Source organism: Mustela nigripes, chromosome 3, assembly GCF_022355385.1.
Source record: "Mustela nigripes isolate SB6536 chromosome 3, MUSNIG.SB6536, whole genome shotgun sequence".
Classification (NCBI taxonomy): Eukaryota; Metazoa; Chordata; class Mammalia; order Carnivora; family Mustelidae; genus Mustela; species Mustela nigripes.
Genome location: NC_081559.1, coordinates 155,502,971 through 155,527,552, shown reverse-complemented (window position 1 = coordinate 155,527,552; position 24,582 = coordinate 155,502,971). Strand labels below are relative to the sequence as shown.

General features: G+C 37.7%; 2 protein-coding genes across 7 annotated transcripts in view; one reads left to right on the top strand and one right to left on the bottom strand.

Moving 5' to 3' along the window:
- The first annotated feature begins 3,226 nt into the window (after positions 1–3,226).
- RBM12B (RNA binding motif protein 12B) lies at positions 3,227–24,520 on the top strand. Of its 6 annotated transcripts, XR_009403229.1 has the most exons (7): positions 3,227–3,447; positions 6,890–7,009; positions 7,099–7,146; positions 20,589–20,696; positions 21,693–21,721; positions 22,458–22,539; positions 23,959–24,520. XR_009403229.1 is itself a non-coding variant. In XM_059394849.1 (4 exons), exon 4 carries the CDS (start codon positions 7,745–7,747, stop codon positions 10,772–10,774), a length of 3,030 nt encoding a protein of 1,009 aa, XP_059250832.1. In that variant the 5' UTR covers positions 3,228–3,447; positions 6,890–7,009; positions 7,099–7,146; positions 7,717–7,744; the 3' UTR covers positions 10,775–15,543. The 6 variants fall into 6 exon arrangements, 4 of the variants coding, with proteins under 4 accessions (XP_059250832.1, XP_059250835.1, XP_059250833.1 ...); XR_009403230.1 differs by lacking the exon at positions 23,959–24,520 and having other exon boundaries at positions 22,458–23,718; XM_059394849.1 differs by lacking the exons at positions 20,589–20,696; positions 21,693–21,721; positions 22,458–22,539; positions 23,959–24,520 and adding an exon at positions 7,717–15,543 and having other exon boundaries at positions 3,228–3,447.
- Positions 12,903–24,582, bottom strand: part of CIBAR1 (CBY1 interacting BAR domain containing 1) — a 29,684-nt gene continuing 18,004 nt past the window's right edge. Inside the window, exons 7-9 of the mRNA XM_059394854.1 lie at positions 23,725–23,838; positions 17,908–18,027; positions 12,903–16,080 (exon numbers count right to left, since the gene is read on the bottom strand). Of these exons, the coding sequence (XP_059250837.1) occupies positions 15,991–16,080; positions 17,908–18,027; positions 23,725–23,838 (324 nt within the window). The 3' untranslated portion in view covers positions 12,903–15,990. The remainder of the gene's footprint in view (positions 16,081–17,907; positions 18,028–23,724; positions 23,839–24,582) is intronic.

Here is a 24,582-nt window from a genome sequence, read left to right as displayed (position 1 = left end):
TCCTGGCCACTGACACAAGGCAACTGGCCTATGTGCCATACCCCTCTCATGCTGCAGTGGAAGCAACCTGGTCCCTCTCCTCAGGGGACAGATACAACAGTGGGTTGACCAAGTGACATATAATAGATGTTTTGAAACACATACAAGAGTACTTAGTGAGCCCAAAACAAGGAAGGCTATTCCCACATAAGGTGACAGGCCAGGTGCAGTCTGTGTGGGCTCTTTAACTCTTGATAAGGAAGGGTTCCAGACTCAAGGCTCATTCTTGTGCAGCTGAGTGGGGGCTGAAAGACTGCCTGCAGGAGACTTCCAACACAGAGCCTTCTACATTATTTTATTTTACTCTTTGGTTTTCTTCTTACATTGTCTTTGGAATTACAAGCACTGTGTCATTTAGTCCTCAAAAATGGCCCTGAATGGTGGGTACTGTTATCTTCACCCTACAAATGGAAAAGTTTAAGGATAAGGAACTCATTCACAGTCATGAAATGGCAGAGCTGAGATCTGAACTTGGATCTGCCTGACTGAGAAACCCAGTTCTTAATCTCCATTCTCTACATGTCCTCCTGTGTGTGATGGCATGTGCCCTGTCTCTTCTGCTATAGTATAAGCATCCTGAGAAAAGGGGACTGTGAGTTCTTCACCCCAATCTCTCAGGAACCTTGGCAAGGTGCTTGATACACAGTCTGTGCTCAATAAATGCCAGTGGAATTGAATGGAAATCAAGGTGTGCAAGAGGAGGAAAGGTCCTTGAAATTGAGAAAATCAAGGAACTCTTAAGACCAAGTGACAGAGGTTTTTTGTTTGTTTGTTTTTTAAAGATTTTATTTATTTGACAGTCAGAGATCACAGGTAGGCAGAGAGGCAGGCATAGAGAGAGGAAGGGAAGTAGGCTCCCTGCTGAGCAGAGAGCCCGATGCAGGGCTCAATCCCAGGACCCTGGGATCAGGACCTGAGGTGAAAGTAGAGGCTTTAACCCACTGAGCCACCCAAGCACCCCAGTGACAGAGGCTTTTATTGTGGTTGTTGAAGAGCTTAGAAGGGTAGCTAAAAACCGTCTGATATCAAAATCATTCAGGAGGGTAGGAAGTCATGTAGATATGGCAAAAAGCTTGAAGAGGCTAAATGCCCAGGCAGAGCCATGGAATGCTCACGGCTCAGTGTGGTTACCATATTTTAGGATAGTCTTTGGTTTTGTTGTTCCAGAAACTTACTTTTCTTTCTGTTCTCTAAAATGACTAGGTTTCCATGTCGACATACTAAAGGTTCAAGAACTATTCAATAACCAGAATACCATGTAATTAAACCCAATTACTTCTGCTGGAATTTTCTGGCTTTGATTGTAATGGTATTGTTATCTGAGTACGGCAGAAGGCAGACTATAAAAGACAGGCATTCACTATAATGTCTTGTTTGTGGAGAAAATCTGTGTGAGTAGAAGGGGCTAGTCATCCCAAAACAGTAAAAAAAAAGCTGGCAATACCTGTCTAAGCTTGTCCAAAAGAGGCAGTCTGATCTAAGCACACTTGTTCGGACTAGCCTTATAGTAAGTGTTCAATAAATGATAGTTATTATTTTTGTTAATGTAGGTGAGAATGTTTCCAGGTACCCTTTAACTGAGAACCACTTTTTGAGATTAAGTATCTCCTCATTCCATTTTCATGTTTAGCAAACAATTCTCTGAGCATTTGACTTCATATAGAGAGCATACACAGGTCAGAAAAAGCCAGAGCTGACCTCAGGTCCACTTTGCCAGTGTTTCTTCTTGTGAATTAATATTGACAATATTCACATCCTGGAGTGTAGGTTGTGTGCTTGTTTAAAGGGAGTCTACCTCCAAGGACAGAATCCTCCCCTGTGGCCTCTGGGAGCAAATGACCAGGGTTCAATTCCTGGCTTTACCTTGCACTATCCCTGTAGCTTTGAACAAGCTATGTGATCCTTTATGTCCATTTCCCTATCTGTAAAATAGGAAAAATAATAGTAACTACTTCTGAAAGTAGTTGTAAGAATACAATGGGATAATGCACAGGGCTTGCCACATAGTAAGCCCTCCATAAACTTTAGCTTTTGAGGTCAGGTTCCCCTAGGACCAAACCCTGGACTGTGGGGAATAATCAAGGCAAATGCTATCTACTCAATGAAACTAGCTTCCCCAAGTGCTATCCTTTGCTTGTATATGGATCACCCTAACATATGAAACCACTAATACTTACCTAGTCTCAGGTTTTACGCATATTAACTCATTTAATATTTATGGCAAGCCCATGGTGTAGATGCTACTATTATCCCCATTTTACAGATGAGGAAACTGAGGCATGTAGAGGCTAAAAAATTTACCCAAGTGAGTAAATGGTGGCTCTCATTCCCTCTCATTCCAGGAACCACCTTTTATTCACTTGTTAGATGATCTCTTCTCACAATCCTACCAGAGAGATGGAAAATTCATTTTTTTCATCTCCAAAGTGTTCTAAAGATATCGTTTCTGCTTTCTTAGGGAGCTTTGACTCCACCCATAAATACATCATGTAGTTATAAAACTGATGGTCTGCTTTATTTGCAAAAAAATGAAAACTGGTAGGCTGCCTTATTTGCAAAAAAATGAAATCAAACATAAGGTTGTTCACCACCCATTACGTAGCCGGCATCACAGAACATTTCTGTAATTAGGCTTTTCACTTACCATTTTTTCAAGATTGGTCTGTCTCATGTTTCAAAAAACTGGGAAGTAGGAACAACAAACAAAAAAAATTGCTTCGTAAAGTTCTTAGTGTCTATAAATTCGGCACAATTTACTATAATATAAATAGGCATGCATTTATTAAGCTCCCTGGGTGTTGGCATCGTATCTGCCAAACATCTAAGGCAATAAAACATTTTTAATCCCCTTTCAGATTTTATAAAGAGCCTTTCAGAAGATGCTTGCGCCACACGATTACTGCAGAGCTGAAGACGGAAAGAAATCGTCAACTTTTCTCTGCTTTTGTATCTCCTTCCTTAACTGCTGGAAATCACGAACGTTTGTGCAACGTACCTCAAGGGTTATTTGTTGAGGCTTCTCGTTACCACAATGAATCGACTCCGAACTTTGTCTAGGAATATCGCCTCTCTTTGGTGGAGACTCCCGGATTGGATGGAATCTGAGCATGCGCAAAAGCTCACCAAACCCAGGGCGGGACGGCGCGCTCGCGGGCTCCGCCTCCCTTCCCCTGACAACGGGAAGCGGGTGAGCGTCAAGACGCCTGCGCAAACGTGGCCGGGGCGCCGGGGCGGTGGGTTACGCCTGGAGAGCGCATGGGCAGACAAACTGTACGTCCGTTTGTCCGGAGCGGAGGGGAGAGTGGGCGCCATCTTCTTCTAGGCTCACTGAGGGCTCCACCTGGGCAGGCTGCTGCGACGAAGAGTGTCCCCCGACTCCGGCCTTGTGTGTCCGACTCGGCAGCAGTGGTGTGTGTTTATTACCAAGTGCGAAGCAGTTACCCTTCGGGCGTCGGGGGTGGGGAGGGGTTTGGCGATGGGGACGGAAGAACAGGGAAAGGCGGGGCCCGCAGCCGCGCCAGGAGCTAGCGTAGCTTCTGCCGTTAGGGCACCCTCATTCCTTGCTAAACACCGACTCTCCCGTCAGTCCCCATGTGGTGTTGTGTGCGCGCTGCCCAGTTTTCTTAAGAGTGAAGATATCGAAGGATTTCATAGGTATTTTTTTTCTTTGCTATGTCATCGTAGTCAGTGGTGGCAGAAAAGCGCTGAAGGCCCAGCTTGTTAGGCATGAGAGTGGCCCAAAGTGTTTGAGTTAGGTATGGGGCAGTACACCGTGTGGCGAGTTAGGGTGGAGTGTTTGCCCTTGGGACGGCGTAACGGAAAGGCACGGAGGTTGGGCGGTCCAGGTTAATTTGAAGGCTGATTGTGGCTGAAGGTCTGGCGACAGCATCGGATCCCACGTAGCAACTTTGGCCTGGCGCGAAAGAAGGAAGCTCTGACCCCTGGGAGTATGGACAAAGGCTTTGGGCTATAGAAGCAATGCCTTCGGATGATCCCCATTTGAGGATGATGGATATTATGGGAAATCCTGTGCCGTGTGGATTCGTCTTCATTTCCAGTTCCCGTTAAGGACTATGGTTCTGTGTCGTCATACCTTTGGTTTTTATTTTAACCATCTACATTATAAAATGATAAAAGGCAGATCTTCATAAAGAATAATTGCGGACTGGGCCAGATTATTTTCGGCAGGGGAAACTCCTGTGTTTAGGATTTCATCATAACTTTGGGTTTTAAAGAACAGTCATTTTCTTTCCCCCACCATATCTGGAAAATGACTTGTTATTCACTAGTTAAAATCAGATAGGTCTGAGATAATAATACCTATTAAATTTAGTCTCTTGTGCCCTTCAGACTTGATTAGAAGATGCACATTTTGTATTGTTTAGTGGATAATGGTGATCAAGTGGGATGAATCCTGGATAAAATCAGCAAGATTATTTAAAATGAACTTAAAAATTTCAGTGACTTGCCCTTAAAGGAGCTTTTAGGGACTCACTTCTATCTTTTCATAGGTTAGTAGTTCTAACATCATGGTCTTTAAATCAACACAGTCAAAAGAATACGTGTGTTGCCTTCATAAGTAGAAAAAATTTTAAGTGCAGTGACCTTTGGGTATTTTGTGTATTTCGATTTTTGTGTAATGTTCTTAGGGTGGAATTGCTGAGGAGTTTGCTTAAAGAGATAACATGGAACCACAGGAAAAGTGCTCATTTTGAGAACTGGTCTCTTATAGGTGGTCTCTCAGGTGTGTCTCCCATCCAAAGGGCAGAAAAGTTAGGTGTTAGTTATACGTGACAAGTTAGAAAAAAATACTTTATATTGTCTGTTTGAATAGGAATCATGAGATTTGTACTCATGGAACTATTTAAAATACTGTTTGTAAGCAAGGGAGAAGAAGAAATTTTGAAATTTTTTGAATTTGACATATTCCTTCAAACATCCCTAAGTATCTTGTAGATATATATATGTTCTCAGGGCAAATCCCTTTTAAATCTTTGAAAAAGTTTAGGAGAGAGAAAATGGTGTGTATCTTATTTTCTAAAATATAAAAGTAAAGGAGCTAAGTCAGTTTGCATAGGAAGGAATCTTGAAACTTTAGTGGGGACTATTATAGAAGCCATTTATAGTTTTTAAAATGTTGGTGTGGATATTGGTTTATTGAAGGAAACAGGCTTGTACTCATTTTTTATTTTTGGTACTGTGCACATATTTTTTTAAAGAGACCATTTTTTTAGAGCAATTTTTTAGGTTAACAGCAGTATGGAGCAGAAGATACATAAATTTCCCATGTACCCCTGCCCCCACACGTGTATTATGTAAATATATATTTTTAAAAGATTTATTTAACAGAGAGATACACAGGGAGAGAAGGAACACAAGCAGGGGGAGTGGGAGAGGGACAGGCATGCAGAGCAGGGAGCCAGACGCGGGGCAATGCGCCAACCAGGCGCCCCTCATGTAAATATTTTAATAATAAATGTCATTAATATTTCAGTACCAATTTGGCATTGGTAATTCAGATGTAGAATATGCAAGCATTTTCTTGATATCTTTGTTAGTTTAGCTTGTAGTTTAAAAAGTTGAATCATTGGGCCATTTTCAAAGGAAAATAAACCTTGCAGACTTCAAAGAATATGTCTTTGGACCACACTTTGTGGAAGACTGATACTTAAGTGTAAATACTGAATTAAAGCAACATTTATTGGCACATCAAAAACATTTATAATTATTTAGCACCTCTTAAAGACTTACTAAGACTGTATTGCATATTGTTACTTTGGATATCTCTGAAAATATTAGATATAAATTTCCTTAAGGAAATACTAAGTTAAAATTTTTCAGCAGTTAATACTGATAATACCTAAACATTCTAAATAAATGTGCTTTTATTCTATTTTCTATATGTCATTTGGATTTTCTCAATGCAGGACTGTTTGAAATGGAATACTTGTTAGCATAGTAAGATTCTATATTGGAACACTCTATTTGGCTTAAAGTGAATTTTAATAGTAATTGTTTTAGGAGTTTAAGATAAGAAGTAGTAGCTGAGATTTTTTTGTTTGTTTGTTTTAGAGGTATTTTATTTTCTTTTTAAGGATTTTATTTATTAGAGAGAGATCAATGGGGAGAGGCAGAGGGAGAGAAAATGCAAGCTGACTGCATGCTGAGCATAGAGCTCAATGAGGGGCTTGATCTTATGACCCTGAGATCATGACCTGGGCTGAAACCAAGAGTCGAATGCTTAACCTACTGAGCTACCCAGGTGCCCCAATTTTAGGGGTATTTTAGTATTTGCCTTAATTATATTAGAATCCGGAGACTTGGTTCCATGTTTGAAAGTGTGAGCTGTATGTGTAGAACTTAAAATTGTATCCAAAGGGGTAGTCATTGGTTTGGATATATTGCTTAAAATAATTGGTTTTTGAATTCAAAACATTAGTGTCTTGTTCATTTATTGTATCATTTTGAATCGTTGCCTTACTAGTTTGATTTGGTCTTACATTTTAAAAGGGAGGAAAATTGCAAGAGAGTAGGACTTAATGAGCTAGGTGTTTGGTCTTTCTTTTCCTGAGTGGAAGTGATAGGCTTTTGGGGAATTTTTGGTAACTTTAAATTGTCATCTTACATGTAGAACAGCTGCCCTTTTTTTTAAAGTGGATGTAAAATTTATATACCATGAAATGCACAAACCTTAAGAATAGTGCTCCTTTAGTTTTGATAAGTTTTTACCCATATAACCAACACTCTAATCAAAATGTATAACATTTCTATCACCCTTTTCCTTTTGCTACTTCCAATCAAGGAGCTGTTTAATTTCCAGAATTTTTTTTTGTTTTAAAATAATTTGCAGATGTCTACTTGGAATTTGTACTTCGTTTTTGCTGAAGGATGATTAATTTCCTCTGGAACAAAGAAGACCATTTTGTAATGCCCATAGTTGTGGTTCCTATTATTGCTTCACTTTTAATAGGTAATTCTGAAGTGAATATCCTAATCTGGCGTTGTTTAAGATCAATTACAGAGTCCGAGGATTAATTATATTTCATTTTCTTTCCACAGTTAAGTTGCTTTTACAGAATTAACAGGTCTCCAAGAAATTTTAAAAAGGTAAGATATTCAGAGCTTAAGGCTTTTCACAGAAGCTTGACAAAAAAATGTAAAGTAGAGTAGGACATGTAGGTACACGTGGTTTCTGTACTTTACCTCTGGCCAGTAATGCACTAGTGGTAGACCGTTTATAATCATAAGCAAAAATTATATACTGACCATAGATGGCTTTTCAAATATGTAAAACTCATTTTGGTTGGTAAAATTCTTTAACCCGCGAAGCTCTCTCTCATGCTTCAGTAGAAGATACGCTTCTAAGTGAAAAATAGTTTGGTCTTGTTGTGAAGCAGTGCTTGGCAGACTTACAAAGAAGAGTTGATATTTTTGATGCTCATATTGTATAGGATAGGTGATATGAAAGATCTTTGAAATAGTTGGTTTATTTGTATGTTTAGATGGGAGAAGGTTTATTCTTTAAGAAATTAGATATAGTTAATTTTTTGTGAACTCGTACCTTGTTTTCATTTATAAATGCTGAAGAAGGTAGGAACCAAATAATTATTAAGTTTAGTCTGGGATAAGGTACTTCAAAAATAAGACTTGCTATTATGTGTACCTTTCTGTCTGCAGGTCATTATTGCTGTGGTTTGAGCTCAGCATGGCTGTAGTCATCCGTTTACTGGGGCTTCCTTTTATTGCGGGGCCTGTGGATATTCGTCACTTCTTCACGGGATTGACTATTCCTGATGGAGGAGTGCATATAATTGGAGGGGAAATTGGGGAGGCTTTTATTATTTTTGCAACAGATGAAGATGCAAGACGTGCCATAAGTCGTTCAGGAGGGTTTATCAAGGATTCATCTGTAGAGCTCTTTCTTAGTAGTAAGGCAGAAATGCAGAAGACTATAGAAATGAAAAGAACTGATCGCATAGGAAGAGAGCGACCAGGATCTGGGGCGTCGGGGGCTGGCAGCTTGTCTAACTTTGTTGAGGCTATTAAAGAAGAAGCAAGTAATTCTGGATATGGCTCTCCAATTAATCAAGATGCTGGGTTTCATACTAATGGTACAGGACATGGTGATTTAAGGCCAAGAAAGACACGGCCATTGAAGGCAGAGAATCCTTACTTGTTTCTGCGAGGTTTGCCTTACTTAGTAAATGAAGATGATGTACGTGTCTTTTTCTCTGGTTTGTGTGTGGATGGCGTGATTTTCTTGAAACATCATGATGGCCGAAATAATGGTGATGCCATAGTAAAATTTGCTTCATGTATTGATGCTTCAGGCGGTCTTAAATGTCATAGAAGTTTTATGGGTTCAAGATTCATAGAAGTAATGCAAGGCTCAGAACAACAGTGGATTGAGTTTGGTGGTAATGTAATTAAGGAGGTTGACATTCCTGTGAGAACTGAAGAACATTCTCCACCAAGAGGAATTAATGATCGACATTTTCGAAAACGATCTCATTCAAAATCTCCCAGAAGAACACGTTCTCGTTCTCCTCTTGGATTTTATGTTCACTTAAAAAATCTGTCCCTAAGTATTAACAAGAGAGATTTAAGAAATTTCTTTAGAGATACTGATCTGACTAATGAACAAATTAGGTTTTTATATAAAGATGAAAGAAGAACAAGATACGCCTTTGTGATGTTCAAAACTCTGAAAGACTATAACACTGCTCTGGGTTTACATAAGACTGTCTTACAGTATCGTCCTGTTCATATTGATCCTGTTTCTAGAAAACAAATGCTGAAATTCATCGAATGTTATGAAAAGAAAAGACCAGTGTCAATAGAGAAAGAAAGGCTTGGACATATTTCACAAAAATACCCTCAAGAAGGCTACCCTGGCCAGAAACTGTGTATATATATAAGAAATTTTCCTTTTGATGTTACAAAAGTGGAAGTGCAAAAGTTCTTTGCAGACTTTTCTCTTGGAGAAGAGGACATTTACTTACTTTATGACGACAAAGGAGTTGGTCTGGGAGAAGCACTGGTGAAATTCAAAACAGAAGAACAGGCCATGAAAGCTGAACGTTTAAACCGGCGGAGATTCTTGGGGACAGAGGTATTGTTAAGACTTATATCTGAGGCACAAATGCAGGAGTTTGGTGTAAATTTTTCCTTGATGCCCACTGAGAGAATGCAAGACCATTCACAGTCATGTGATAGAGATGACCATTCCCATTCATTTGACTCAAGTGATCTACCAATATACTCAGTTGGCCCATCTGAAAACTTTAGGCATCAGCAAGAGGACTTGAGGCAACTGGACAATTTCAGGCAAACCCAGGCGGATTTCCGACAGCTTGATAGGAGCCTTCCAGAAGACTTTAGGCATTCCCCAGAGGACTTCAGGCACTCCCCAGAAGACTTTAGGCGCCCTCGGGAGGAACACTTCAGGCGGCCTCTTGAGGATTTCAGGCACCCCTGGGAGGAGGATTTTAGGTACCCTCGGGAGGAGGACTTCAGGTACCCTAGAGAGGAGGACTGGAGGCGGCCACCTGAGGAGGATTTCAGACGGCCTCCCAAGGAGGACTTCAGGCGACCCCCTGAGGAGGACTGGAGACGGCCCGCGGAGGAGGACTGGAGGAGGCCCCCGGAGGGAGACTTTAGGCGGCCACCTGAAGAGGATTGGAGGCGGCCTCCTGAGGAGGACTTCAGGCGGCTTCCTCAAGGGGAATGGAGACGACCACCTGAGGAGGACTTCAGACGACCACCTGAAGAGGACTTCAGACGACCTCTTGAGGAGGACTTCAGGCAGCCCCCTGAGGAGGATTTCAGGCGACTTCCAGGGGAAGACTTCAGGCGACCTCCCGAGGAGGATTTCAGGCGTTCTCCGGAGGAGGATTTCAGGCGTTCTCCCGAGGAGGATTTCAGGCGACCACCCCCCGAACACTTCAGACGGCCGCCCCCGGAGCACCTAAGGCGGCCGCCCCCGGAGCATTTCAGGCGGCCGCCGCCGGAGCACTTCCGCCGGCCACCCCAGGAGCACTTCCGCCGGCCGCCCCAGGAGCACTTCCGCCGGCCGCCCCAGGAGCATTTCCGCAGGCCACCCCAGGAACATTTCAGGCGCCCCCGAGAGGAAGATTTCAGGCACCCACCGGATGAAGATTTTGGAGGCCCTCCTGATGAAGACTTTAGGCATCCTCCTGAGGAAGACTTCAGGAGCCCCCAGGAGGAAGATTTTAGATGCCCTTCTGATGAGGACTTCAGGCGGCTCCCGGAGGAAGACCTCAGGGAACCTCCAGAGGAGGACCCTAGACTTCCTGACAGTTTTAGACCTCCTGGTGAGGAGTTTAGGAACCCACCTGATGACTTTAGAAGTCATCGCCCTTTAGTGAATTTTGGTCGCCCAGAAGGTGGCAAGTTTGATTTTGGAAAGCGCAGTATGGGAAGTTTTCCTGAGGGGAGATTTATGCCTGATCCAAAATTAAATTGTAGTTCAGGTAGAGTAACACCTATCAAGATAATGAATCTTCCATTTAAAGCTAATGTTAATGAAATTCTAGACTTTTTCCATGGTTATAGAATCATACCTGATTCAGTTTCAATACAGTATAATGAGCAAGGATTACCTACAGGGGAAGCCATTGTTGCTATGATAAACTATAATGAAGCTATGGCTGCTATTAAAGATCTAAATGATAGGCCAGTTGGCCCTCGCAAAGTTAAGTTAATTTTGCTCTAGAGAGCATTTCTAAATTCAGAGTTACTTCCCCACAGTATTGATGCAGTAAAATGCATTTGTTTTTTTTTAAGTGTTTATTTTTAATGATCTAATGAAAAGGAACATTTTAGTTTGACTTGTGAGTAGAACAAATGTAAATATTACAATGTGAATCTGGTTTTCTTTTGCTTGCAAACTGCCACTCTTCCTCATTTACAATTATATATGGCTTTTTTTTTTTTTTTTTTGGACAGTGGGGGAGAAAATTACAAGTGCATTAATTTTTGTTGATGTCATGGGTAAACCTCAGAACTTGTATAGTAGAGCTGTATTTGGGGAAGATACATTTTATATTCACTTTTCGTTTCCCGTCTGTAGTCTACATCTTATACTGTATAAGGAAATGGTCAGTGACTGATTGTTCAGGTTTAGCATTTTTATTGCTAATTTGCCTGCAGAATTAATGCCCTCTTCTTTGTCCAAGATATTACTGTGTTAGCCTCCCGTTAATTATAAATAGTTGAAAATAGACAGACTGTGAATTTGAAGTTTATTTATGTAAAAAGTTTAGGAGATTCTTGAAGTTTTCATGTTCATAACTTTGCAAAGTTTTATAAAAATAAAAAATTGCAAATGTATAGACCACTAATTAACTTTACTTGTATTCATATAAAAAAAATTACAGCTGCTTCTGTGAAGTTCTCAACAGCTACCTTAGTATTTATAATAGAATGGACCAAACATCCTATAATAATAGCATAGAGAGCTATCTGTATATCTGTGGTTTCCTCTACATTTCATCAACCAAACTGCTAAGTTTTACTCAAAATACTTAGAAGACAAAAAGTAACTGTAGCTATAAAGGACATTCAGGCTTCTGCGGGGAAGAATCTGATAAATGGATATAGTTTGTTTTTAGGAAGAATTTAGAATTTAGTCCTTTAGTAGGTTTTTTATTTTTGGTAGTTTTTATTAGGTTCTCATTTTTAAATTTCAAGACTTTGAATCCAAAGACTCAATAACTAAATATAATCAGACATTTATGAGACTGAATTTTGACTTCTTCGATATTTAGTGTGGGTGTTTATATTATAAACACTGGATTTGGCTTTTTTTAATAGCCCATAATAATATTAATGGCTAACATTTATTAGGTATTTACTGTATGCTAGGCAGTTAAAGTGCTTTACATGCATAATCTCAGTTTAAATATTCCCTAGGAAGTATGGACAATTATATCTATTTCAACAAGTGAGATAATGAAGTTTAGAGGTTAAGTAACTTGCCTAAAGTCATAGCTAGTAAATCATGGAGCTAATTTCAACCCAGACCACTGACTCCAGTTCATGCTCTTAACACTTTTGCCTACTAACTTTAAGTGGTACTTCTAATTTTAGTAAGATCATGCTGAAGATATTTTGAAGAGTAAATCAGTATTTTCTTTATACATTGCTGCTTTAAAAATAGCATTAAAAGCAAAATTAGTATGCTCATTGTTCATAAAAGACAAACTAACTTTAAAAGTTTTTATGTATCCAGGGCTTCTCTTGGATAGTAACATTAGATATTGACTTCTAATTAAAAATTGTTTATCAAATATGATTTGGCTTTGGCCTTTTAGTTTACATAAAATCAGGTTAATTTTTCTCAGTTCTGTGATCCAGAGGTTTCCTATTTATTCTTATTTCCTGAGCAAGTAAGAATAAAATTTGAATTTACATATGGTAGTTTAGTCACTTAATAATAGGATATAGCAGAAGTAGAATACTGTCAGCACTTAGCTATTTACTACCATTTTGGATGAATCTTCAGTGATTTAAGAAGTCTAAGAGAAACCAACTCAAGTTTCTGTGTGTTTAATTCTAGTGAATGTAACTTCTAGTAGAATGAATAAACTGGTAAAATTACATCAGTATGGGTCTTTAGTAAATTTATAAATAGCTAGAATGATAAATAAACTAAACATCAAAATAGGAAGAAATTATATTTTTGAATGCTCAGATTATATAGATGAATCAGTCAGTCTTCTTGGGGAATGTATGGAAGACTTTAAAATACTTCTCAAATAAATATCAGTAAGAACTAAGATGAAGCCTAACAGTGAAATACCCCATAATATGGGCTGGTAGTAAATAAAAGGTCAACAGAAGTAAACACAAGCTTTGTATTTTGATTGTAAAATAAATGAATTGATAGGAACAGTTAACATTACCCCATAATCATTTAGTTCATAACTTTTAAAAATTAAAAGTTAATTACAGAAAACTGGCTTCTGCTGGTTGGGAACCATTTTTGCATATCTTTTCCCAACTCTGCTTTCAGTGGTGGTATATTAGTGACTTAAATTGGCCATGGTAGGAGTTCTGATGCCACGGAAGTTGGCAAATGCAACAAATCAGGGCATTTTCCATGTTGGAGAGCCAGTTTACCAAGCACACCACCAATTTCAAACACATAGAAGAGAATACTGTGCTAAGTTCTTACACACCCATTTTTACAGTTTAACTTGAACAACCTGGGTTTGAACTGCAAATACCACTTAAACGTAGAATTTTTTCGATAAATACAGTGTAACACTAGGTATTTCCTATGATTTTAATGATACTTTGTTTTCTCTAGCTGACTTTATTGTAAGAATACAATATATAATACACAAAATACACATTGGTTAACTGTTAGTGGTAAGGCCTTTGATCAAGAGTAGGCTATTAAGTTTGGGGGGAATCAAAAGTTATGTGGATTTCAGGGTCAGTACCCCTGACCCTGGCATAGTTCAAATATCAGCCGGTTTTGCCTCCTCTTTCCTACTCCCAGATATATCAGGTACACTAAGACCATACTGGTTTTCCAGCTAAATATCCAGCAGCATTTTAATTATCTTAAAGCCAGACGTTTTTGTCAGAAGGTATCTGGAAAATACAGTTTATGTCTAGAAAGTAAAAATAATCCCATAAACAAACAGGTAGTTAATCATTACATTGGGAGTACACTTTTATCACTTACTGAGAATACTGTAGAGGAGTGGCTCTTGGTATCACCTATTTAGTGACCCCATTACCTCCATCTTTGTATTAAATGTTAGTTATTACTGAGCTGCATTAGATACTACATATTTATGATCTATAGTTATGAATTAACTATCATTTATTCTCAATAACCCTAATAATTATTTTGGAGAGAAGAAATGGAGGCCTTTATGGGCCATTTACCCCAAAAGTAACTGGTTAGGTTACCTGTTTTTTTTTTTTTAAACAAGGAAGCTGAAAGAGGTTTTACGTTTTTAAAGGTGGTTACATTTGTGTGTGTGTGTGTGTGTGTGTGTGTGTGTGTGTGAGAGAGTAAAGCAATAGAAGTTTATTAAAGTGAAGATACAGAAAAAGCTCTCAAGAGTGAGAGGTGTCCCAACAGGGTTGCCTCTTCTATAGAAAGATAACCAGGGAACTTGGATCTTTTTTTAACATCTCATTGATAACACCTTCAATGGCTTACTTCCTTTTTAGGGGCTTATTTTTTTTGTTGGTCACAGGTGATTATCATAAAAGACATCCACCCTATCCACCTAGGGTATAAAGGTGGTTACATTTTAAATGATTACATAAGTACCTACGTAATAGCGTTGATTATGTTTTCTCAGCACACAAATACTTCAGCCCTTTAAGAAAAAGTTTGCCAACCTAAATCTGATCTACAAGAAACTTAACTTTACATTGCTGGAAGTATTATGTATAGTAATCCTTTTGTCTTTTTTTTTTTTTTTTTTTGAGATTTTATTTATTAGCACGAGCAGGGAGGAAGGGCAGAGGGAAAGGGAGAAGCAGACTTCCCACCAAGCAAGGAGTCTGATGCAGGACTTGGATCCCAGAACTCTGGGATCGTGACCTGAGCCACAGGCAGACGCTTAACTGACTGAGCCACCCAGGTGCCCTAGAATATTTCATTGAAGTAGGCAGAGAATTCATATTATATCAGAACTATTTGCTGACTGCTTTATGTATCAGGCACTATTTTAACTTTATAGATAGGGCAACTAATGCTCAAGAGACATGAGTTGCTATTACAAACAAGAAATACTGTAACTTTTTTATTCCTCCCAGCTACAACACCACAGTTGCATACCAAAAAAATAAAAATGCAATAGCTTGAGTGTCTTAATTCATTTAGGTTTTAAAACATTTTTAATATTTTGTTTAAAAAGTACTAAAGTAATTTTATCACTTAGGACTATTCTCAGGAAGCAATGTTTTGTTAAGAACAGAACCATGAATAACAGTCAAAAAGCTTTCTGTAAAGTCTTTATTTGTCTCTTATGAATAATTGTTTTTTGTGTTATCCCAAATGATTTAAAAATTTCATTATTTTTATATGCCTAATATCCATGAAATATCAAAAGTGCAGTCCCCGTCCAAAGAAACAAATGGGCATACTGAAAGGCTCTGATTAAATTGTTTTCAGGAATAAAAGTAACTCTATCCTCTTTCATTAATTAGATGGTGGCTTGGTTTAATGATTTTCCATGATGTTTTCTTAGCAACATTCTACCAAATTACAGCTTTCCAAAAGTTGCAGTTTTGTGTATAATTCTGTAGTATGATAGCATTTTCATTCTGAAACCTGAATCAGGCTGAATGTAGCTTTCTTTGTCAATCTAAAATTTATGCTAAATTTTCACCTAAAATTTAAGACACTGATATCCTAGTGCCCATTACCTTTAATCAGAAGTAATAACACTCTTGTTGAAAAGTAAATTATCAAACAATGAAACTTAAGGTTATAGTAAAAGTGAAAAAGAGGAAAGGAAAAAGACCCTTGTCTTTTTTATTAAGGCTTTATGGAATAGAATTTGTATTTAATCAGAATGACTAAAGACCCTTTTCTGGCAATGAAAGCAAAAGAAACAAGTCAAATTGTTAGATCTGTTTTTTTGTCACCTAGTTATATTGCAACGTCAACTACGTATAGTGCATCAATATGAAATACTTTTGAAATACATAATTTTTTAAAAAATGGAACCTATAAAAATCACATACTGTTGGATAGGATGTTGAAATGACTGGTGTGTAATATTTTTTAAAACCTTCAGTTTTTGTCAGCACAAATTTCCTTTAATTTTCATTTCCAGTGGGATTTCATTTTGAGGTTTATCATGTATGAAGCCAGTATAAAGTTTTACATTGTATTAATTCTGGATTCCAAGTCATTTAAGATGAAAACTGAAAGGTGGAGTTTACTTAAGAAAATTAATTTTCTTCTTCTGTGACATCTAAGTCTTCATCCTCTTCATCATCATCTTCTGCCTGTTGATCCTTTCTTAGTCGACAGGTGGATACCTGTTAGAAGTTAACACATTAAAAAATATATTAACTTAAAATATTTTCACATGCTTATATTTTTAATATGCCCCTACAGAGAAGGGCACATAGAACATATTTCAGGAAGTTAATTTTTAGTAATGAAGCTTTCCTATGAATTACTCTCTATTTTTTTTTTTTTAAGATTTTATTTATTTGACAGAGATCACAAGTAGGCAGAGAGGCAGGCAGGGGATGGGGAGTGCCTAGCAGAAAGCCTAATGCAGGGGCTCGATCCCAGGACCCTGAGATCATAACCTGAAACAAAGGCAGAGGCTTAACCCTCTGAGCCACCCAGGTGCCCCTAAATTACTGTATTCTAAAGCTGAAAACAGTCACAGAGTTTCTTCATTCATTTTTCATGTTATGTTTGAGCAAAAACAGGAAATTAACCATTCCATTTCAGTTGGATACCAGCACTTCAATAACATAAAATACTTCAGAGAAAGGGTACAGATTCAGGATATTATGTCAAATATATTTTAGGTTAAGTAATTCCTCGGTCACAAGGTTTTTGTAAACCGGCATTTCAGTGAGAATCATCAAAGGTATAGGAAAAAACTTAATACTGTGATTTAAATGGAATAAGTTGAGAATCTGAATTCACTACTTGGCTTTAAGTCCTGATCATTGCCACTTGGGTCGTCTTGCTTCAGACCTTTCTGAGGGTCATCTGGTAATGTCTGGAGTCACTGCTGTCACATCTAGGGGGGTGTGTTTGTGTATGTTACTGGTATCTTGTGGGTAGAGGCTAGTGATGCAGCTGAACATGTTTAGAATGCACAGGACATTACTCCCCATTCCCCTGCCAAACTATCTGGCTCAAAGTCAATAGTGGGAGGTCAAGAAACCCTAGAATGATGTACTTTTAAAGTACTACACAGATGTTAGCTCATTTTGGTAACATTAGTACCTGGAAATAGAAACAAACTTTGTATGTACTATGATACTAGGTATATGGAACTCAACATGTAAGAAACTTTACGCTGGAATAATAAAAATGTAAGTTGGTTCTGGGAGAGAGGCATACATATAAAGCAGTAAATAAATGCGTAGAGGAGAACCAAATGAAAATAGAAGGTACTGGGTCCCGTTTACCAAAAAGTTAAATTTTGAAAGTATTTTGCTCTATTTTAATTCTGAATACTGGATATGAAAAAGGGTATAGATCTCTAGATCAGAAGTTGACAAGCGTTACACCCCAGTTTCCTTCCTGTTTATGTAAATGAAGTCTTACTATAACAGCCGCTGACTTGTTAACGTATTGTTTATGGCTGCCCTTACTAGGGACATAGACCATATGGCCCATTTTTTCTACAGCTTCTTAGAAAGCAAGGTTGTTCAGCCCTCCCCGTTTTAGATCTCAGGTAACTCAGGCTTTCCTGATGTGGAAGAAATGAGAAAACTGTCTCTTACCTAAAGATATGTGCTTCTGTATCTAAGATAATGTTCAGCAAAAAGATCTTTTTTAGGAATAATTTTTAGTAAGTCATGATAGTGGAATTTTTAAACCCTAAGCAGTTTGATTTCAGAATCTGGCTCTTCATATTATACTGCAGAACAAATCTAGATTAGCATTCTCCTGTCCTCTCCACCTCTGCTCTCAAATATTCTGTTTTGGAGAGTATTATGTGCTGTAGTATACAAAAAAAGAAGACAGCTGCACCTAGTATAATCTTCCATCATTTTATATAAGAAGGTAGGAGGGTAAATATTAAATCAGAACTTAAGGGAAACATTTTTAGTACTGAACAACAAAGGCAGCTGCTTAAATTCCTTTAAAATTATGTATGGTTTCTAGCTTACCTGTCCTGTTCCAGATATACACTTAGCCGAGAGTGATCTTTGAAGAGGTGACTTTGAATTTGCTCTTACGATATCTAAACGGGATGAATAATCTGGTGGATACACAGAATTTCGGAAAACCTGTTGGGATGATAAAGCAACATTATAACAGATACAAAACACTGGGAGTCCAGAAAGCCACATTAAGTTCCTCTTAGTTAAGATTTTTTTTTTTAAGCAACCACATCCACCCACCCACTTCCACCTCCCAGGACAAAATTTCTATTACTGTTAATTTAAAAAATTAAATACAAAAAAATGTATATTTTAAAACATTTATTTACTTGAGAGAGAGTACATGCACAAGCAAGGGAGGGGCAGAGGGAGAGAGAGGATCCCATGCAGCTTTCATGCCCAGCAAGAAGCTGGTTTCTCAGGGCTCCATTTCATGACCCCAAGATCATGACCGGAGCCAAAATCAAGAGTCAGACACTTGACTGAGTCACCCAGATACCCCAAAACAAACTATTTTCAGTTGTAAAGATGAAAGCTAAAAAGTTTATTTGAGCCAAGTAAAGTGACAATGGGTCCTAAAACCATCACATGAGAGCTTTTGCTGAGGTAATGTGTAAGTTGCTACCCTCAGGATTCTTGCCAGTACTGAGGCTTCAATTCAGTCATACCTTTGATTCTTTGTCTTCTGCCTATCTCAACTCTTACCAATTTAACTTCACTGCAGTATTCTGCTAGTACATCACCTAAGTTGGAGCCAGTATAATTTATGCATTCCAATTTCACTAGAAACTGGAATACTTTTGTCAGTTTTTTTCCTTAACGCAGCAGTTCCAAATACCACTCTCTTAAGCCTGTCTATACCTTTGTCTTCTCCCATTTCTCTAACATACAAATAGGTACGGTTACCATATGTGAATTTCTTCAACTTCACTCCCTTTTTCCTCAACTCTTCACCCTTCCCTCCTCCCGCCCCTTTTAAGCAAATGTCATTCTGATTCTTTCACAGTGCATAGTTCCTGTATGCAAAACTTGAAACCAAAAACACTTGCTTTCTCCACAAGTTCTTTCCCCCAGCAAACAAGCTCAACATCGTCTTTTTTAATACTCTACTTCATCTTTATTTGTCAAAAACATATAAGTAGGCTTTCACCTTCCACTGAGATGGCTCTTGAAAAAATCACCAAGGACATCTTGATCTTTACTGGTTATGAAACTTCTTTTCCATGCATGCCATCTCTAAACTCCTCATGTGGTAGCTGCCCTATTTCTTCACATCTCCTTTTCTACTGCTTATACCTTAAATATTAGGCAATTTTTTTTTCTTTTTACACCTTTCTCTGAAAGATCTTATCTATTTAGTGTTTAATACCCACCTTTCAATGAATTCTCTATAGGCTTTCTCCTGGTAGCCATACTTCTGTGCCCAACTACCTTCTGTTCTCACAGACCAATACCGTCTAGTAGCACTTTTGGAGGTGATGGAAATGCTTACTATTTTGTGCCATCCAAAATGGCTACATGGGATTACTAAGCCCTTGAAATGTAGTTCATGTGAATGAGGAACTGAATGTTTAACTTTAGCCACATATGCCTAGTGGCTACTGTGCTGGACAGTGTAGTTCTACATTAACCTTTACAATGAAAGATGTTACCATACATTTAGTAAAGCAAACTAAACCCTGGACATTGTCCCTCAATTTCTCATCTGAGGTACTTCTATTTTAATTTATTGACTTTACACATCTTTCTTTGTAGCTTACTTAGAATTATCTTACTGAGGACCAAAATCTATTATTAAAAAACCTTCTGGGCTCCTGACTACCCAGGATCCAAATTCTTTATGTGATATCCAAGGCTTAAGACCACTTAACGTACTTATTACTCTTCACTTCTAGCCTATGAACCTACATGTAGAACATATTCTACTCTGCCTTTGCAATGCTGATTTCTCAGCCCAGAACTTCTCAGCCCAGAAACTCACCATTCAAGAGCCAAGTCAAACACCATCTTCCAGTTTCTCCTCTCCTCTAGCCAGTCTATTTCTCCTATTCTCTAGCTCCTGTTGTTCATACTTTCAACACCGCTTTCATTTCATTGTTCTGTAATTACATATCTATCTCTCCTACTAGTTTTAAGTAACCCTAGAGCAAGGAGCCTTATTTGATTTTTCAACTCCTCCCAGCTTAAAACAGTAACATGATAAGTCAATGATGTTAACATGACCTTAATCCTCATGTTTTGGGGGGGAAAACCTCAAACTAACGGATGTCTCTGCACATTTCTTTAAACCTTAGAGCAGTGCAAGACACCAAAGAAATCGGATGAAACCTAGCTCCACAGGTGAGACTTGTGTTTTAGGGCACTTCAGCCATGCTAGTTAGATTATTTACATGTTACTGAGGACTGAATAACGTTTTGGTGCCAGATATGAACACTGGCACCCAAGTATGATATAAAAACTAGGTGACTCATTAATCAACTAGTATTTGGAAAGGATATATTTTTGTTAGAAAAACATTCCTTTTTTAACTGCCCTAGCAAAGATGAGGTTCAAAGTGGGAAATGGAAGACAGTATACATTCACGAGACTAAAGTTCAAACCAGGTAAATAATGAAAATCTCAGTGCAAAACAATGGATTTACAGGAATATTTATTGGCAATAATGCATTTCCCAATATGGTCCAAGATCTCTTCTAGGAGTAAGTCTCAAGATGTTCTGAAGTGATTGCACAGAGCTGATCTTTTGAAGGGGAAATGAGCCCAACAATGCTTTTTTATGTGAAGAACAAATAAGGTAAGATGGTTTGTAATATAACTAGATGCCCAACTGCAAAAAATTAGCTGCTACCAGAATAAGTCTCAGCAGTTCTTGTAAAGCATGGACTACCTAAGAAAAATAGCAAGTTCTTTCTCTGTTCTTCTTCAGATATTTTCTCTACTTATTTCCAAGAAACGTTTATTTAAAGGATACTTTTCTCCTTGGTACTTGTTTGGTATCATTTTACTTCCCCTGGTCCCACAGCTGTCCCTAGACTTAACTCCTCTCTTCTCCATGCCAGTCTCGATAGCCACAATACATTTTCTGCTTATAGTCTGTTATGCCTCAGGATCTTTGTGTAGCTCTCTGTATCCTTTGCCTGAACGGTATTGCCAGGGGTTCTCTTAACACATCCCTCAAACTTCTCATTGAGAAATCATTCTTTGATTTCTCTACACTATTTAGAATCCTCTATCATATATGCTTAAAATATACTATATTTTTTATGAGACTGGTCATATTATAAAACTTAAATAGTTGCACAGCACAGGCATACCTTGTTTTATTGCATTTCACTTTACTGTAGTTCAGGTACTCTGTTTTTTACAAACTGAAGGTTTGTGGCAACCCTGCTTCAATCAAGTCTGTCAGTGCCATTTTCCCAGCAGCATTTGCTCACCTCGTATCTCTGTATCACATTTTGATAATTATTGTAATAGTTTAACCTTTTTCACTACAACTATGTATGTTACGGTGACCTGTGAACAGTGATTATGACTCACCGAAAGCTTAGATGATGGTTAGCATTTTTTAGCCATAAAACATTTAATGGTTTGTATACTTTTTGAAAGATCTAATGCTGTTGGATACTTAAGAGACTATAGTATACAATACCATATATTAACTATACTGGAATTAAAATTAAGAACTTAAAAAACATATTGTAGTATAGTATAAATATAACTTTTTTAAGCACTGGAAAACTGGAAAATTCATCTGACTTGCTTTGTTGTGATACTCCTTTTGTTGCAGAGGTCTGGACTGCTGCAATCTCTCTTGAGGTATGCCTGTATGTTTTTTAATGTGTGAACTCCAAGGTAGATTTTTAAGTTTTTGCTCTGACAGATCAGATCATTTCTAACTTACAGTGCTAAATCCTCAGAACTTAGAATGCTGCCTGCCATATAGCAGGTGCTCAATAAATAGTTGTTCAATGAACATTTAATGAGGCAAATACTTTATCTCCATTTTAGGGATAAGGAAGCTGAAGTATGAAAAACTTACTCAATATTGCCTCACTATGAAGTGGGGACTTTGATACTTTGTTGAAAATATATCTACCACACAGCCCTGAGATCCTTAGGTTTTCTTGAATCTCCTCTCTCGAGCTCCCTCGCTAGCTGATTAATATTAGTAAGAGAAATAGTGTGACAAAAAAACCTAGCTAGGACCTCTGGAATGAGAAGGAAGATCTTGGGGTCTAAAGGAAATGAAGGAACTTTAGTGACCGTTAACAAGTGGCACGTCAAGGGCATTAGAAAAAGGAGAATTAAAATACTTGTGAAGAGGAAAAGTGGGGGATCAGTTCTGCACCTGCCATTTAGTGCAGTGTTGTTTCTTGTAGGGAATGGTGCACATCACTCACCAAGAAGCACACTCTGCACAGGGCAGAAAGGGAAATACAAACAGTGTTAGTAGTCCGACTTCCGGGTGTAGTCCTAGCTCTATTACTTATTAGTTATGGGACCATCTGGGAAGTTTCTTAACCTCGTTCTGCCTCACTTTTCTCTTCCATAGATATGAGGACAATAAGTACTTCTATCAAAGTTGATGGGAGAAATAAAATATAATTAAAATGCACAGATCAGTAGCTGTCCAGGTAATCACTGTGTAAAGATTTTCTATTTTATTATTTTACAAATGACAGAAGCTCGGTCTATTTTTTTTTAAAAACATAGTACATGAAAGGAGTGAAAATTAAGAAACCTTAGCTTTAGTATTTGGAAAGAATGGACACTTAGGAAACCATCTATTGATAAACAGAAATATCATATATGCATAACTGAAACTGGGAGATGAGATGTTGGCACTGGAAAACATTTATACACATATTAAAAAATGTGCCTTTCTTCATTTTAGTCAAGCTGTAGTCTGTTTTAGTTTCCTGGAACCACTGGAGTAGTGAGAAGGCCCAGGTGATTGCTTTATAATGGACAGTTAATAAATAAACAACTTGGGGAATCTTCACAATTGTCAAATGGCAGACACTCCCAAATTCTGTCACTTATTAATATAGAATTCCGGTTTTATCTTGAAACTACCTGGCCTTTTCCACTTCTACTACAGAGATAAAATATGGATAAAGTATGTCTCCAATATTTTATCTGTTTTAGCAAAAATACTTTTCTTTTTTCTTCCCTTTTAGAATGTGGGAGGGTAAGATATTTACTTTTCAGATGTGCTTGCTGAAGCCAGGTTTAGATATTTAGCTGTTCTGACATTAGCTGGTCAGCTGGATTTGTACTGAACTCTCAGTATGAAGCAAGTTTTAGTATAAATCTACATTTATTTCATAGCATACTGATTAAATCACACAAAACTGGTCAGAATCCTGATTCTACTATTTATAGCTAAGCAGCTATGGTCAAGTTAAGTTACTTAAAGCCTCTAAACCTGTTCTGATAGGATTGTGTGAGGAGTGAATGAGAAAATGCATGTGAAGCTTTGGGTATTCTGCATAGCATAAGCACTCAAATGTTAGCACAAATCAGTGTCATGATTAGTATACTTAAGTGACATCACCAGTCAAAAATGATACACTGTTTCACATAATGGCCTTATTAACTAGCTATTAATAAATCAACTCTTGGAACTTGACCATGGTTAATTTGAAAAGTTAAAGCATACTTAGAAAATCATAGAAGTTTAGCTATTTGGGACTGCACACAGTAATATAAACCACTGTAGTTCAAATTTAAGGTATTTTTATCCACACAACCTAATGCTTTCTTTTAAATAATTCCCTCTTAATAGAAGAACTGAACTTGGATAGACATAGTCCTACCTCCAGATCTTCTTCTTCATCAATCTTTTGTATGTTTTGGTAGGCAGCAGTGTAGACCTCTAAAGCTTTGCCATGAAATAACATTTCAATAGTGATAAATTCTGAAAATATAGTCTAAAAAAAAAAAAAACAAAGATTTTGAGTTTAAACAATCATCAATTTGTAAAATCAGTCAATTTATTCCTTACTGCAGTCTTGGCATTTTATGAAATACAGAGGTATCTCTTTCCACAGGGCGAATGAAGTACAAAAGAGAACAGGAATAAAAACAGTTGCAAAGACCTTTTACAGCACAGCCTTGAAATTATACAAAATACTTCCTATCTCACTATTTACTTCCCACTTATTAAGTTATTTTTTTGTATACCTTGTAATTGACATTTGTGATAAAAAGATCTGACTGAAATGTATATACCATTATGTACTGTTATCATTTGTCTATAAGTATTAGATAAAGCAGGTCAGTTCTAAACCTGGTATTTTCTAATTCCAACTGATGTTTAAACAATAGAATGTTTTTTAGACAGGAATTTTATCCCATCATATTTCTATGTGTTCTTGTACTCTCTAACCACAAAGGAATTACTTGGTAAATCTATTGTTACCACTGATGATAGTATCATGCATTTGCATAGCCTTCTAGTTTACAACATGACTTGTCTAGTGTTGCTCACAGCTAGAATGTTGAAACTTGGGTCTGATTCTTCAGTGGTTACAGTTCGTACTTATTGTACTGTGCTATTTTTGCTGGAATCAATCGTTTCTTTCATAAATAAACTGCATGTAAACCCTCTAAGCTTGATAACAACTTATGACAAGGAAGATGATGCACCAGGAGAATGAATGAAGATGTACATG

Coding starts and splice junctions, on each gene's coding strand:
- RBM12B (XM_059394850.1), top strand. CDS start 7,745: ATGGCTGTAGTCATCCGTTTACTGGGGCTTCCTTTTATTGCGGGGCCT.